We start from the raw sequence: 14964 nt of genomic DNA, 5'->3' as shown, positions 1-14964 counted from the left end.
TAGGCTTGGGAGAGAAAAGAAAAAGGATAGAGAGTCCTTAAAAATTATAATCAGGTATGGTGGCACATGCCTTTAATCCGAGCACTTGGGGGCACAGAGGTAGGTGGATTTCTTTGTGTTTCAGGCAAACATGGTCTACAGAGTGAGATCCTGGACAGCCAAAGAACACATAGAAACCCTGTCTCAATAAAAAAAAACCCAAAAATTAAAAATAAAAATAAAAGAAATAGAGTTTTTAAAAAGCCACAGAAAGATGGAAAATACACAGACAGTATTAATATTTTCTAATTAATATAGTTTGTGATGATATGAACATGAGGAATATGAAAGTTTATTCTAGATGGCACCAATGCCTCCTGTACCACAAAGTGCTCAGAACTGTACTTCTATTCCTTTCCATTACAACTTCAGCACCATGAAGGGAGAGACCCATGACCACCATCCATGCCATGCCATTACTGCTACCCAAAAATCTGTGGATGGCATCTCAGGAAAACTGTAGTATCATGGTTGTAGAGCTGTCCAGATACCATCTCACAAACCCTGCTGGGATGTAGGTAAGGACATCCCAGAGCTGAATGGGACATTCACTGGAATGGCTTTCTGTGTTCCTGTCCTCAGTGTGTCTGTTGTGAATGTGACCAGCTGCCTAGAAATAGCTGCCAGACTTAGTGACATCAATAAAGGGAAATAAAAGGTGCCACGGGGTCCCCAGTAGTCATCTTGGGCTATCCCGGGGATCAGGTTATATCCTGAAACCTAACAGTGACACTTAGTCTTATAATTTTCATTGTGGTAGATTTGTCCTCGATGAACACTCTGACAATCTCCATTTACTGCTGAGACAATGAATTTGGATCCACTAATATGGTGGTAAGCTTTATGGTCAGTAAAACTTCCAAGGAGTATGGATCTCTAGACCAGTCACCCTATCAAGAGCAGGAAAGGAAGATAGAGGCATTCAGCTACTGGGAAGTCTGTCTCAACCCACTGAGCATCTCCCCTCACAGTATCCATCCCAGATGCCCAACTCTCCCTTCTCCTAAACCCCACACACAAATGCCCCAACAGACCATAATACCCTCATGAATATGATGTAATGTCAGTCTTAACACTGAATTCTAATCTGTTTTATATCTGCTTTTGAAAGACCCTTCCTTGCTACTTTGCTACGTGTGTGAATTCTATTTAATTCTTGAATAAGAGGTCAGGACCCTTGAAAAATCCAATGCAAACCCTGACCACAGGTATCAGTCCTCTTAAATGCTATGTGTGTTCCTCCACAGAGCTTCTGCCCCACCCACTTACTCTAGCTGTTTTTCAAATCAAAGTCTCATGAAGCTCAGGCTGGCCTTGTATTTCATACATAAGCTAAGGATGTCCTTGAACTCATAATCTTCCTGCATCTACCCTCTGAGTATTAGGATTACAGGAGGAAGAAGACATGATGACAACAAGGAAGAGAAATAAAATGAAGGTGATATGGGAAGTTAGGAGAGGGACACTGGTATGGGATGTTATTTTGTATATTTGTTGCTTTAATTAGGTAATGAATAAAACTGTGTTGACCTACAGCAGGGAAGAAGAGAGATAGGTAGGAAAACTAAACTGAATGCTGGGAGAAAGAAAGAGGGGTCAGAGAGACATCATGTAGTGGCTGAAGGAGACAGACACCAGAGAACCTTACTGGTAAACCATGAGCCTTGTGGTGATACATAGATTAATAGAAATGAATTAACTTAAGATGTAAGAGTTGATTACAAATATGCATGAGCTAACTAACCAAGCAGTGTTGTAATTAATAAAATTTCTGGGCATCCAGGAAACAAACAAGCACCCTCTCTGGGTCTACATGGTGCCCAATGAATGTTTGGGGCTGATGCCCACACCACATACTTCAGGTCTTTGTGCTTGTGTGCCCATTCAGGGATGAGAGAAACATAGCTGAGACCATGCCTGCAGTTCAGCATCCCCCCCACCTGGGCAGGCAACAGGATTGGGTCTGCTAGGAGTACAAAGGCAGGAGAGCATGGCAGATTCCCGCCACCATACACAGAGATATTTCCAGGCTATACACTGTGCTGCATAGCGGATTTAGCTGTTACTCAGATGAAAAGGGTTTATATGCTATACGGTGTTACCCAGAGATGAGGTAGAGAGGACAGCCCTACCAGCAGTCCCAGACTCAGCAGTGAACTATCTCTGGCATATTAAAAGTCTAAGAGATGCAGATCCAGCATCCAAGGCCACTGCAACAAAGCTGCTCACCATTTTAAAAGCACTCCTGGTCAGAAAATTATTACAGATACACAACAAAGACAAATTCAGTTGGAAAAGTACTATAAATGGGTCACAGTGTTGGATAAATGTATGTAGGCTTGAGAGAGAGAGGAAAAATAAAAGGAAGTAAATGGTTTTAAAAATAAAACAAAATCTTTAAAGAGACAGAGTATAGACAGTCATAGATTAAAGAAGTAAAGAAAAATAAGTTATGTAAATATGGAATACATAGAAATTATAGATTATATGTATTACTGCATTTTCTTTGAATTTTTTGGCTGTGAATGAGCTAAGTACAGCAAGACATTTCATTGTTTGGGCTGCTAAGCTATACCAACATATATACTTTAAAGGTATCTTGACTTCAAAATTTTGGTCTAAAAATAAGTTGCTTTGGAAAAGAGGTTCTGTTTTTGTTTCCACAAAAGATGAGAACCTGTAAATTCCTTCCAAGTTAATATTGTTTGATGAACTAAGATCCCTGAAAGGTCTCTGCAATCCTCAAAATTACTTCATCTAACAAAATCAGGAAGAAATTTGGAGAGAACAATGCCCAAATTCCAAAATATCGTTTATAAGTGTTTGTTTATATTTAAAGGGGAATATGATATAGAGATGAATACTTTGCTTTGGTATGGATCTTCTTGTATTGATACAAATTTAAGGTCAGCTTTGTTGTATGTATATTTCTGTTCTTTATTAAGGTATTGTATCTGTAGCTCATTTGAAAATGTAATGTATAATTAAAAAATACAGGTAAATAGTCATCTATAATAGTCAAGCTGGTAATCATGTTAGTTAAGTTTTCTAGATATACAGAAATATATTTCAGATGGATAGGTATTCTTCAAATCTTTCAAAGACTAACAGAATATGACATTTAAGATGTTTTAAGTACTTAGGACTTATCATGAAAATGAGACACATCTGTTCCTGGCAGCACCAATCTATTTTAAGAAAATGATGGGCATCAAAGAGGCTCCTTCTGCAGATTTTTAGTCATATGGGCAAGAAACTGCTATTTCCTGGACTGCATGATGGTATGCTGTATAAACTGGACATACAGGACTGACAGAAATATGACTGATGAACTTGCCTAGAGGTAATAGAGTCACTTATGGTTCCTGATTCATGAAAGAGTCTGCCAGACATTCTGCAGAATACAGGAGAAAGTGACTGACAAATTGCCAATAGAAGCAAAACAATCTTTCAAATTTTCCGCTTCATGGAAAAATCTACAATATACTATAGTCCTGAAGGCTGAAGATGGATGTTGCAATGATACAGAATAACTTCGGGTGACTTTCCAGGCAGTGAGAAGTCTCTGTCAATTGTAGAGTTTTGGAAGTTGCTTACAATGCACTTCCTATTTACTTAAATATATTTATTTACTATATCCTTCTGGAGTCTTTGATAGAGTTAAAGAATAGATCGTTGTAATTATAGTTTTCCTTAGTTATAATAAAAGATAAAGTAGATATAAATGTTGTAAATGTAATTCTTGTTTGATACCTGTTTTGTATATGAAATTTTACTATGTTAAAGTTAAAACCTTCCCTTTTATTTGGACAAAAAAGGGAAAATGGTGTGAGAGGTCCTTCTGTACATGTGTTGCTTTTATTGGTTAATGAAAAAAGGTGCTTGGCCTACAGTAGGGCAGAATAGAGCTAGGCAGGAAAACTAAACTAAATGTTGAGAAAATTAAAGCAGGTCAGGGAGACACCATGTAGCTGCTGAAAGAGACAGATGCTGAAGAACCTTACTGGTAAACCATGAATCTCATGGTAATACATAGATTAATAAAAATGGGTTAAGTCAAGATGTAAGAGTTAGTTAGAAATATGCATGAACTAATTGGCAAGCAGTGTTGTAATTAATACAGTTTCTGTGTGATTATTTCAGGTCTGGGTGGCCAGGAAACGAACAAGTAGCCTTCATCAACAGGACATGCTGGAGAAGAGGGATCCAAGAGGAAGTGGAGGGGGGAAATGTGGGTGGATACAAGCATATTTCATTGTAAACGTATATAAAATTGTCAAAGAATAAAAAATTATAAGTACACAAATAAGTTTTCTTGTACAAAACTCCTTAGATCCATGAGACGTTCTCTGTCACTATTGTTTTGCCCTTGTTGAGCAGTTATCACAGTATCTAACCCACAGTGAAAATATCAAACCATTCCAGCTCAAGAATCAAAGCTCTCATGACATGTCGGAGACTTCAGTACCTCCTATTCTGAGTATAAGTCCTGCAGCACTGAAGCAACACTGGAAGAACTGTCGTCATTGTTCTTTTCATTGCTAGACAAAACCAGAGCAGAACTCCAATCCTGAGAAAGAGACTACACATTAAGTAAAACTACAGTAATTAGAAAATCATTTAATATGACTCCTAGTATCAACCTACTCTGACCTTGTTTTCATATACACAAATGCACAGGGCCAACTCGTTATCACTGACAGGACACCTAAATGTAGGACTTGGGAGGCTTTATTTATGAGGCTCATAAAGAGCCTAGGAAGAGGCTCATTCCTCTTGCCTCCACACTGCAGAAGCAAGACAGGAAAAAGGGGACTGTGGGAAAGAAATGACTAATTACCGATTGTATTTTTCCCCAGCTCTAGTCCAGGAGAAGGGTTTGTTAATATCAACTGAAATCTTTCATCTCCTTCTGGAATGTCATCGTCCAGGATCACAACCTCCACAGGTTTATTCCTTTCTCCATCAGCAAAATGAAGAATCTAGTCAAAAAGATAAAACAAAAGACCATGTACTTAAATAGACTCTGAGTTTTCATAAAATGTTTAGAAAGTAATACCATATAACTCTTGATGTGGAGAATAAGCTATTATATCGTGGAGATGGCTTAGCAGTTACATGAATTTGCTCTTCTTTCACAGGACCCAAGTTGGGTCCTTAGGACGTTTACCATGCAGCTTGTAAATTCCTGAAAGTATAGCTCCAGTGATCTGGCACCTTCTTCTGGAATCCTCCTGGCACACATGCGTGTGCAGACACGTACGGTTTTACAAATCTTTTTTTGTTTAAATCGAAAATATTGCAAGTTAAATTTACAGAGTAGAAGAAAGCAAACATTTGGTTAAGGAATGAAGGAGATAAACAGAAAAAAGATTTTTAAACCTATTTTAAGGGTTTGAAGTGTCTTAGTAATCAAAACAAAGAGAGAGCAGAGTGAAAGTTTTCCAGCAGCATAAGACACACTCTGGGAGAGTCTAACGATTAACATTGCTAATGCATGGCCTAGTAGTCTTCAGAATTAAAGACTGCTTATTAGAGCAGAGAGAACCATACAGTATAGAAATCTTCTCTCCGCTCTCAGTATGGAGTAGTGTACACAGTGGTTGTTAAATTAACTTATTCATGAAGATGCACATCACTACAATTCTCAAAGGACAGATTCTCAAATGACATCATAGATTATGCAGAGCCTTACCTGCGGACTACACATGTAATCCAGCCCCATCTGGGCCTCTAGATTCTGGGCATACATGAACAGTGAAACCTCGCCAAGGGTCTCTCTGGTCCTCTGGGCTACCAGGGTTACAGTGCCATGGGTTTCATTCACTTCAAATCTGGGATCAAGAGAACAGATTCATTTTTCTCTCATAACTTGTGTTTGGTAATTGGGAAGAATCCAGAATTAAGAAAGGAGCTTACACAGCCTTGGTTTACCTGCTACGCTGCCATTCAATTACACCTTGGGCACCGTCATTGGCATCAATGACAATCTGTGCAGTCAAGCCTTCTGAGTCTGATAAAACAGAGATGTATTAAATGACTATAAGTTAATATAATGTCATTTAAACTATAGTTAAATACACTGTCTGGCACAGAATTTAAGAATGAAGCTATATAAATTTTCATATGTAGGTATATAGGTAGTGAAAAGATGTTTAAGAAAATAGAAAAGCAATGCTGGTGACATTAGAAAAGAAATATTTTACTATCAAGAGTTTCTGATGTATAACTATTTCACTAGAACAACATGACATTTCAAGCCAGAGTTGTTCATTTTGAATAAATAAAACAGTATTTACGTCTCTATTGTATTTTAGGAGGGGAGAAAGTGGTACAAGTGGGAAGAATAGGAAAGAGAAGAAAAAAGAAAGACAAACTTAAAAGTGAGGTCACAGAAAATACGTGTGTGAATGAGCGACACAGAGAGAAACATTAATACAGGCTACTACAGAAAGGCTTTGATAGAGCGAAAATTAATGCAGTTCTCTTATCTGTGTTGCACTTCTGTCTGTTGTCCGTACAGTTCAGTGGACCACACATAGCTGCTCTTCTATATTAAAACATTAATTCTCCCCCTGGGGTGTGTGTGTGTGTGTGTGTGTGTGTGTGTGTGTGTGTGTGTGAGCGCATGCATGTGCTTTATCTTTTACTTAAGGACAATTATAGCTGCTGAGGTGTATAAAGAAAAAGACCGATTGTCTTTAGACTGAAGAGAATAATAATGTTCAGAGGACAGTACGAAATCAGGATTTATACCCTATGGACATTCTATTATTATTATTATTATTATAGTCGGACATTCTAAAATCACAACAAATGAAAACAATATGTGTGTGTATGGACTCAACATATTTTATTTGTGAATATATATGTATATACATATTCATATTTATTAATGTTATAACAATAAATTTAAAAAAGAAGCCATGAATTTGAGGGAGATCAGTCAAAAGGCTTTGAGAGGGTCGAGAAAGAGGATAAGGAAGGGAGAAATGTTGAAATAAAATTACAATTCCAAAAATAAACAAAAAAAATTTGAAAGGAGAGTTAAATCACAGATTATTAAAATTAAACTTTTAGTTTATAAGAAAAAAGCAGCTCTTTCATGTTCTGGTTGTAATTCGAAGTATGTTACTAGTTTCTTGTAGTTTCCATTGGCTCATGGTTAAAATGGGGATGAGAGAAATAATAGCACTACCACATAACAATCAGAATCAGGACCAGATCAGGAAGAGCTCTATTCAGACTGCACTAATAGGAGCTATGAAAAATGAAGTACTGTGTTGTTCTCTTAGCATGAACGATAGCAATCTTATATTAACACTTGTCATAAAGAGCTTAGTCATCGGAATAATCTAAAACTAACCAATGACATGTAGAAAACTCGTTACTATTTTCAAAGTTGTTACATTAGGCCTTAGAAAAGAATTCTCAGGCCACAACACCTGTCCAAGCTTTCTGCTGTTCCTCCTAATCCGGGCTCACTTTGTCCCATAGACCTATGACCATGGCTGGAGCAGCGGCATAGGCTGACCCTGATGCAACTCACTGCCACCTCGCACACATCACCCTTGCCAGCAGGACCTGGGTGTATCTTATAAAGGGTCTATGTAAGTTTACACCAAGATTCAGGTTTTACCTTTTAGTCTGTAATAAATTATGTTCTCCAAAAGCATGAAAAGAAAAAAGATCAAAGGTCAGAAATGAAAGAAGCAGAACACACAAAAACACGTGTTTACCTTAAAAGAAAATAAAGTGGACAGCTTAGGAAAATAGCTAATTGTATTTTAAGAGAAAATGAAAGAAAATACATTTGAAAGAAGTACTAATACTTTGCGGACTGCAGATCTGGCTCTAATATAGTTGTAAAATTCAAAAAGCATCACAATAATTAGTCTTTATACTGCTTTACAGAATTATAATGATGTCTCTAATTGTAACAAGTCTAAAATATGCATCTCATTTTCACACATAGCTAACAATAGCAAACCTAGCAGGGAATATTTCTGATTTTAAAATGCTGTCACTTCATTTTACTTGAAGTTAGCAAAGAGTCACAAGAGAGAGTCACCCTACCTAGTCTGGGAGGAAATGAAGTTAGAGGAGCCATAATGAGATCAACATGAGTTAAATTCACCAAGAAATATTCTTTTAGCTCTGGTATATCATCCTGCAAAAATTACAATCATTAAGAAAAAGCTTTAATTATTTCAAAGGAATTATTACTCATAAGATGTTTTAAGTTATATTACAAATTCATATGCATAAACAGCAAATACATAATAGAAAACAAAGAGGAAAAATATTAAAATTAGAAAATGTAACTTATATATGGCAGTTATTAGGTTGAACACTATGAAACCACCTCAAAATTATAACACTTTAAACACGGTTTATAACCAAATCAGCTACCTAACTATATGAACCTAATCAGTTTAAATACAATGTAAGCAAGAGGTGTCCAGTTCCCTAATACCTGCTGTTCAGAAAAAGGAACGGATGCTGTGGAAGCAATGTAAGCTTTGCAGCAGGAAGCTGAGGGCAACTTCTGGAAATCTGAGGCAAGCTGTTTACGTTCCAAGGCCTCAAATCTACCGTGTATTCATGGAGAAGTAATAACCACACTGGTATTGTTTGTGGGTAATCATTAAAAATAGTGGATGCAGGATATCCTGCTTCGAGGATCCTTCGAAGTAATAGTGATTATTATTAATCGATAGTCCCGCATGAAAGTGATAGTGGTTATTATTAATCGATAGTCCCACATGAAAGTGATAGTGATTATTATTGATAGTCCCACATGAAAGTGATAGCGATAATTATGAGTTGATAGACCCACAGTCAACAATGAAAACAAAGAAGCTGCACTAAGCACAGAAGAAGTAAAGCCCATCTCAGAAGTGACTTTTATCTGTTACACACTGACATGACAGCGCCTTTTGTTGGATTTAGTTGTCTCGTGTTTCATTGGGCCACAGAACAACTATCCTCACAGGGTATATAGCTTATATCACTAATAATATTGTAAAACTATAAAAAACCTCTGACAGAATAAAAGGTTTTAAATCAAACATGAAAATGCAAAATAACAGAAATGTATCTTCAAGTATATAGTCATTCTCCCTTCCATACCATCTTTACCCTTTCTGTTTAGAGTATTCTTTCCATAACCTCTTAGAAGTGCATTTAGATAGCTGAACCCAAAGCCCCAAACAACACAAGATTTCACCATGTGAAACTCATTTAAAGTGCAATTTCAATCACCACCGATTATTTTACATTTGACCATAACCTTTTTTCTGCCATCAGCCTCTAGAGAGTTTGCCATTCTCTCTGATTTAACTAATCTTACCCACAAAGATTATGATCTACGTGAATCTGTGGGTTCAGGGGATCCTTTGGCATTATCAAAATGCTCCCTTGGATCCTCTTAGGCCAGAGTCACTTTAGGAAAGGGTCCTAAGGAAATTATCTGTCACCCAATAGTTCTGTAATAAAAGACATAGCAGCAGGCTACCCAATCTAAACTCAAATGGAAACTCCGGGGGATCTGAAAGAAAAAAAGTCAGGGAAAGCAAGAAACCAATTTAGAGTCACCAGCAGGGGAGACCAACCAAATGAATTCTCAAGATCTCGAAACACTGTAGAGTTTTCAAATTTTCCAAAAAAAAAAAAATGCAATTATTAAAAACAATAACATTCAATACAGAGACAAGTAAAGGTGTTATGCAATCTTAAGCATCATGAAAATTGCTACCTCTAAACACAAATTTCTTAGAAGCCTCTAATCACATTTGCTGTGGATAGAATTCCATCCATTTCTACTTTCCTGTGATTATTTAGACCTAATATGAGATCACGGAAATAACATACGTGTTTACCTCAAGAACAGTGACGTTGATGGCTGCTGTTGTTTCCCCTTCTTCTAACACCAGAAAGCCCATCACAGGGACAAAGTCAGCCTCTGGCTCCGCTGGATTTCCGTATGTCTCATTTTTCAAACTCAGTATTCCAGAAACAGTGGCATATGTGACATTGATAGCTCCTAAGGGAATTTGTTGTAAAAAGATTTTATGATTTCCCACATCTTTGTGAACTCTCTCCTTTTACCGTGAGCCCCGTGAGTCTTTCGCATGCGTACACCTGTCGCCTGTGTTAAAGCACAGGGATGGTGGACTGCTGCCAAGATGCAGGCCCCTGCCTCTGGACTTGCATTTTGCTAAATGGAACTTGTTCTGGTCAATAGTACAGGTGAAAGTGGTAATGTAGGAATTTTAAGACTATACCCCAGGGGCCTGTATACTTTTGTTTGCTTTATTCTATCTTGACTTATCCCAAAGGGATGATGAAAACATGAAGAACAGCCACATAGAATGAGCCCAGCCTAGGAGGCAGACCCCGAGCAGCCCACTATCTGCCCTGGGACTTAGAGCTGTTTGATACACAGCATTTCTATGAAAACAGATAAATCCTTTAGTAAAAGTAGAGACGTTACAAAATACTATCCTGAACATCATTTTCCTTAATGGATTTAAAACAGAATTTGAAAAATAAATCTTTTTTTAAGGCCCTTCCCTTGACATCCCATTTCCACTCATTCCCACAAACCTAGAGATCCAAATTCTCTGTTGATGAATAGTTGAATCGTTGTGTTAGCCTCCTGTAACAAAACAAATCTTGAGGAGAGAGCAAAGTTTAGAACGCCATGTGGTTCATCGCTGGCCTCTACCGTCAGGACAGCTGCGTATCCCTGGGCATCAAGCAGAGCGACTCCCGCAGGCAAGACTCCTAAATACATCAAGGAGCCCATCAGGAAATCGAACACACCTTTTCAGAAACTTCAAAATCCTTAAAATGCTACATATTTGCTGAGCCCACTTAGCCTAGCCAGTCCTCAGGCCCCTCCGAGAAATCAGCAGGCTGAAAACTAACAAGCATGCCAATTTCCTTCCACACAACAAATTGTGAACTCTTCTGTGTGGACGGTATTGTCATTACAAACTATACTGGTTGTTTAAGTTATAGAAAGTAATAGACAGGAAACAACCCACCCAAGCAATTTGCTCAAAAATGGCCAAATTTAAATTATCCATAAACAGCAATTAGTACAAAATCTAAATTGGTTTCCTAACAGAGAAACAAATTCAGAAATTTTTATCTTTAGAAATATATTTTGTTCAATAAATATACAACATGTCAACAAACCCTGCTTAGGCTGAGGTAGGAAGATAACTCAAAGAACATGAAGTTGTGGCCAGCCTGGTCTACACAGTAGGACACAGTCTCAGAAAACTAACCACTGCATAGCCTCTCAGCATCTGACATCATTGCTAAGCTTGTTTGTGGATGAGTGCGGGTGGGTTCCTGCGTGTGTGTGTGTGTGTGTGTGTGTGTGTGTGTGCGCGTGCGCGTGCACGCGTGCCATGACAGCGCACATGTGGACATCAGTAGAAAACTCTGGGTGCATTTTTTTTTCCTACATACTTGGGACAAGGTCTTTTTTTTTTCTTTTTTGGTTTGTTGAGATAGGGTTTCTCTGTAGCTTTGGAGCCTGTCCTGGAACTAGCTCTTGTAGATCAGGCTGGCCTCAAACTCACAGAGATCCACCTGTCTCTGCCTCCCAAGTGCTGGGATTAAAGGTGTGTGCCACCAAGGCCCAGATGGGACAAGGTCTTTTGTTATTTGCTGTTGTATGTGCCAGACTAGCTAGCATGTGAGCTTCCAAGAATTCTCCTGTCTCCATCTCGCACCCTGCTGTAGGAGTGTTTGGGATTATAGGTATGTAGAACCGTGTCCAGCTTTGGTTCTGGGTGTCTGCGCTCGGGTCATCATGGTTACACAGCAAATACTTCACCCACTGAGCCACCTTCCCAGCCCTATATAGAAAAATTTTAGGATAGTTTTCTCCAGTACAGAGAGAGAAGTGTTTCCATGTCATCCTAGAGGTTTTCTCAACAAAATATTTCCGTGGGACAGATAATATTTAAAGTAGCTTTTTCTAAAAGATAGTATCTCGCTTTATAGTTCCGGCTTGCCTGCAGTTACGGTGTGAACTGAACCTCACAATTCTCCTGCCTCATCCTTTTAAGCACTGCGATCACAGATGTACAGCACCATGCTGGCTCCAACCTAACTTTCTTTAGATTGGCACAAACATACTTGTTAAACACAGTGGCAGAAGTTACCTTGTTTCCTTCCGGTCTGAAATGAAAACACCAAAGGAAAGCTCAAAACTGAATTCTAAATTACCTTGTGTCTTGACATCGTACAGAACAACATGGTAAACTTCTTTCTCCTCAGGAATATTGTCATCCAACAAATGTACAAATATTGTTTTATTCAGTGTCCCCTACGGCAAACAGAGAGAAATAACCTCGGTTGTGTGATTGCTGCATGGAAACTAGCTCCTGCTTTCATTGTCCTTCTACTGATGCTGTGCAATCAAACACAGTTCCATCTGAACCAAATGTTGCCTTAGAAATTAACTGAACAGAAACCACTGACTCGTGGGGTAGCGGGCTTACAGCATAGAGACACTAACCGGAAATTGAAATTTAAATCTTTATCAATGACTGATGAACAGGGGAAAGGATTAACATGAAGAGATCTTTGCAGGAGTGATGATAGAAAAAAGTGAGAAAACAAAACTTTTGCAGGGTTCCAGTCATTAGATGTTCAACCCAGTGCACAAGGCGATAGCAACTGGGCTTTGTCTCCACGTCATAGCAGTGGAAAGGAAGACAAGCTAAATGTCTCAATGGAAAACACAAACAAGGTAGGCACAGAGCGGGCAAAGCGATGATAAATACAGCTTAGTGGTGCTCATTTTCTACTCTGCTTTCCTCAAAATATAGCATTTTCTTCTAAAAATGTATGGCAAAACTTTCCTTCGTGGTGCTACCTCAGAAAAGAAGAGTTGGCCTGTGAAGTTGGCAAAACTGACTTCGAGATTTTGTCCAACAATTTTCCACTCAACAGTGACATTTCCTCGACCAGGGGGTGTTCTGATCACATGGAACTGCAGAATTTCTCCTGCAAGTAAAAGACACAGGTTAACAAGCGCTTACTGGAAATGAACGTAATGTTCAAACTCAACAGAACCCAAACTCGGCACACAAATATTCTGGGTCCTTTTCCAAGAACGTAAGAGAGCGATTTTCTCTGTTGTAATTTTTCTGGGTGCTTTACCCATGCTTTTTATTCATTAGCACAGAGATTCTACTTTCTGTGGGTAGAACTTCAGGAAATACAAGGTGTATCACAAAAGTTGAGAAAGCAGCTGGTGAAATGGGAGAGAAACGTGTAAGCATCCCAAACCATGCACCAGAACGTTACATCTGCATGGTCAGAGCTAGTAAGGACACTAGAATTCCTTCCTGCGTTTGTTTCCCCAAGGACATAAATTCCTCACACCAGGAGGCAATGTGATTTTACACAATGCAAGCATGAAAATGCTTGCAGATACCTGAAAATCACATTTGTTTAGGTTGCAAGTTACATGTACCACCAAGGATTTTTTTTTTAAAGGAAACACAAAAAAAGGTGTTGATTGAATCTGTCCCTTTGTCATTTCACCACGGTTACATTATAATTCCCTAGTAACTACACAGCTGCTTGCCTTTCTTGGCTTTTTTTCAAATGCAACATTTTATAAAACAGAAGAAAATCCTCAGGGTCCTTTCTTTAAAATTGGCAAAAGTCATTAGGAGGCTACTTGGAGTTAATGCTGATGGCTACATGGCTTGCTAAGATTATGCTCAAGTTGCTAATTCTGAATAATGATAAATACAAGTTGCACTATGAACAAAATCATGTAAGTTAAGATGAAATAAAAATCAGTGTCTTATTTTAAAAGGTTTTAAGAACACATGCTTATTTGCAATTTGTAGCACAAAAGTGAAGTTGAAATCCCCAAATATTCATCTAACATGCAATTTCACAGCTTTTGTGTGTATTGGGCATCTTCCGACCCTTTCCAAAATAGAGAAGAAATAAAATATGAACACCATGTTATAATTTTTCCAAACTACCACATTTTAAACTTCCAAATATAGTCAGTGAAAACACACATTTCTTTCTCTTTAGTTTCATTTCAGGCATTTCTGGAGAACCCCACCTAGAGTCCTCATATATGCTATGCCAGAACACACTGAGCTACAGCTTAGACCTCAAAACATTATTTTAATATAAATCTCTTAAATTAAAATATCATGGCTCAATTCATGTAAAGACTTAAAATTATGAATAAAACAAACTAAAATTGTAATACTAAGTCTAAACACAAAATTTTATTAAAATGAATTATCTGTGGGCAAAGCAGAAAGATTTTTAATACAAACGTCCGTAGTCTTTATGGCTCGAGTAGACCATGCACCTGACTGTGTTCTTGTTTTACACATAGGGGTTGAAGATCACGAAGAGAATACTTCAAAGACTTAAGAATATCTGAAAACATGCGATCGGCCACAGTGGCCTGAACATCACTGAAGGTTTTACATGTGTGTATAGTCCACATGGAAGACCACAAGCACAAACTTCTAGAGCCCTCTTGTTTGCAGCACTGAGAGCTGCTTTCAGAACATGTCTGTATTGCAGGCAGAGGCGCTGCAGTTATCAACATGCTTCATGGGCAGCGTCAGGGATAAGGTTTCTAGAGTCATGGTGTGCAAAGTTCTCAAAACCACAAAACCTGATACTACCTCAAAAATAGTGGTCATTTCGTGAAGTGTGAAAAGTGCAAAAGGAATGAATACAAACGGCAAGAGAATGGGTAGGCCAGTGACATCAGTGTTGAAGGGTTCCTGCACTCTTAGTGCAAGACTGGGATTGTTAACTGTAGACAAAGATACGGGAATAAAGGCACCATTCTGTGATGAAGACAAAAATTAAATGCAGAGAGGAGGAAAACAGTAAAACCATCCCTTC

General features: G+C 38.2%; 1 protein-coding gene across 1 annotated transcript in view; it reads right to left on the bottom strand.

The window, feature by feature from the left end:
• The window catches only part of Adgrv1 (adhesion G protein-coupled receptor V1), a 549406-nt gene that overhangs the window by 423379 nt on the left and 111063 nt on the right, over positions 1–14964 (bottom strand). The window contains exons 35-42 of the mRNA XM_026783832.1: positions 12941–13071; positions 12289–12388; positions 10648–10827; positions 9921–10084; positions 8116–8209; positions 5974–6052; positions 5735–5873; positions 4880–5021 (exon numbers count right to left, since the gene is read on the bottom strand). Of these exons, the coding sequence (XP_026639633.1) occupies positions 4880–5021; positions 5735–5873; positions 5974–6052; positions 8116–8209; positions 9921–10084; positions 10648–10827; positions 12289–12388; positions 12941–13071 (1029 nt within the window). The remainder of the gene's footprint in view (positions 1–4879; positions 5022–5734; positions 5874–5973; positions 6053–8115; positions 8210–9920; positions 10085–10647; positions 10828–12288; positions 12389–12940; positions 13072–14964) is intronic.

The sequence above is a fragment of the Microtus ochrogaster genome, chromosome 19 (assembly GCF_000317375.1).
Source record: "Microtus ochrogaster isolate Prairie Vole_2 chromosome 19, MicOch1.0, whole genome shotgun sequence".
In the NCBI taxonomy this organism is placed as follows: Eukaryota; Metazoa; Chordata; class Mammalia; order Rodentia; family Cricetidae; genus Microtus; species Microtus ochrogaster.
The sequence above is the reverse complement of the archived record's forward strand: the minus strand, read 5'-3'. Positions and strand labels throughout refer to the sequence as shown.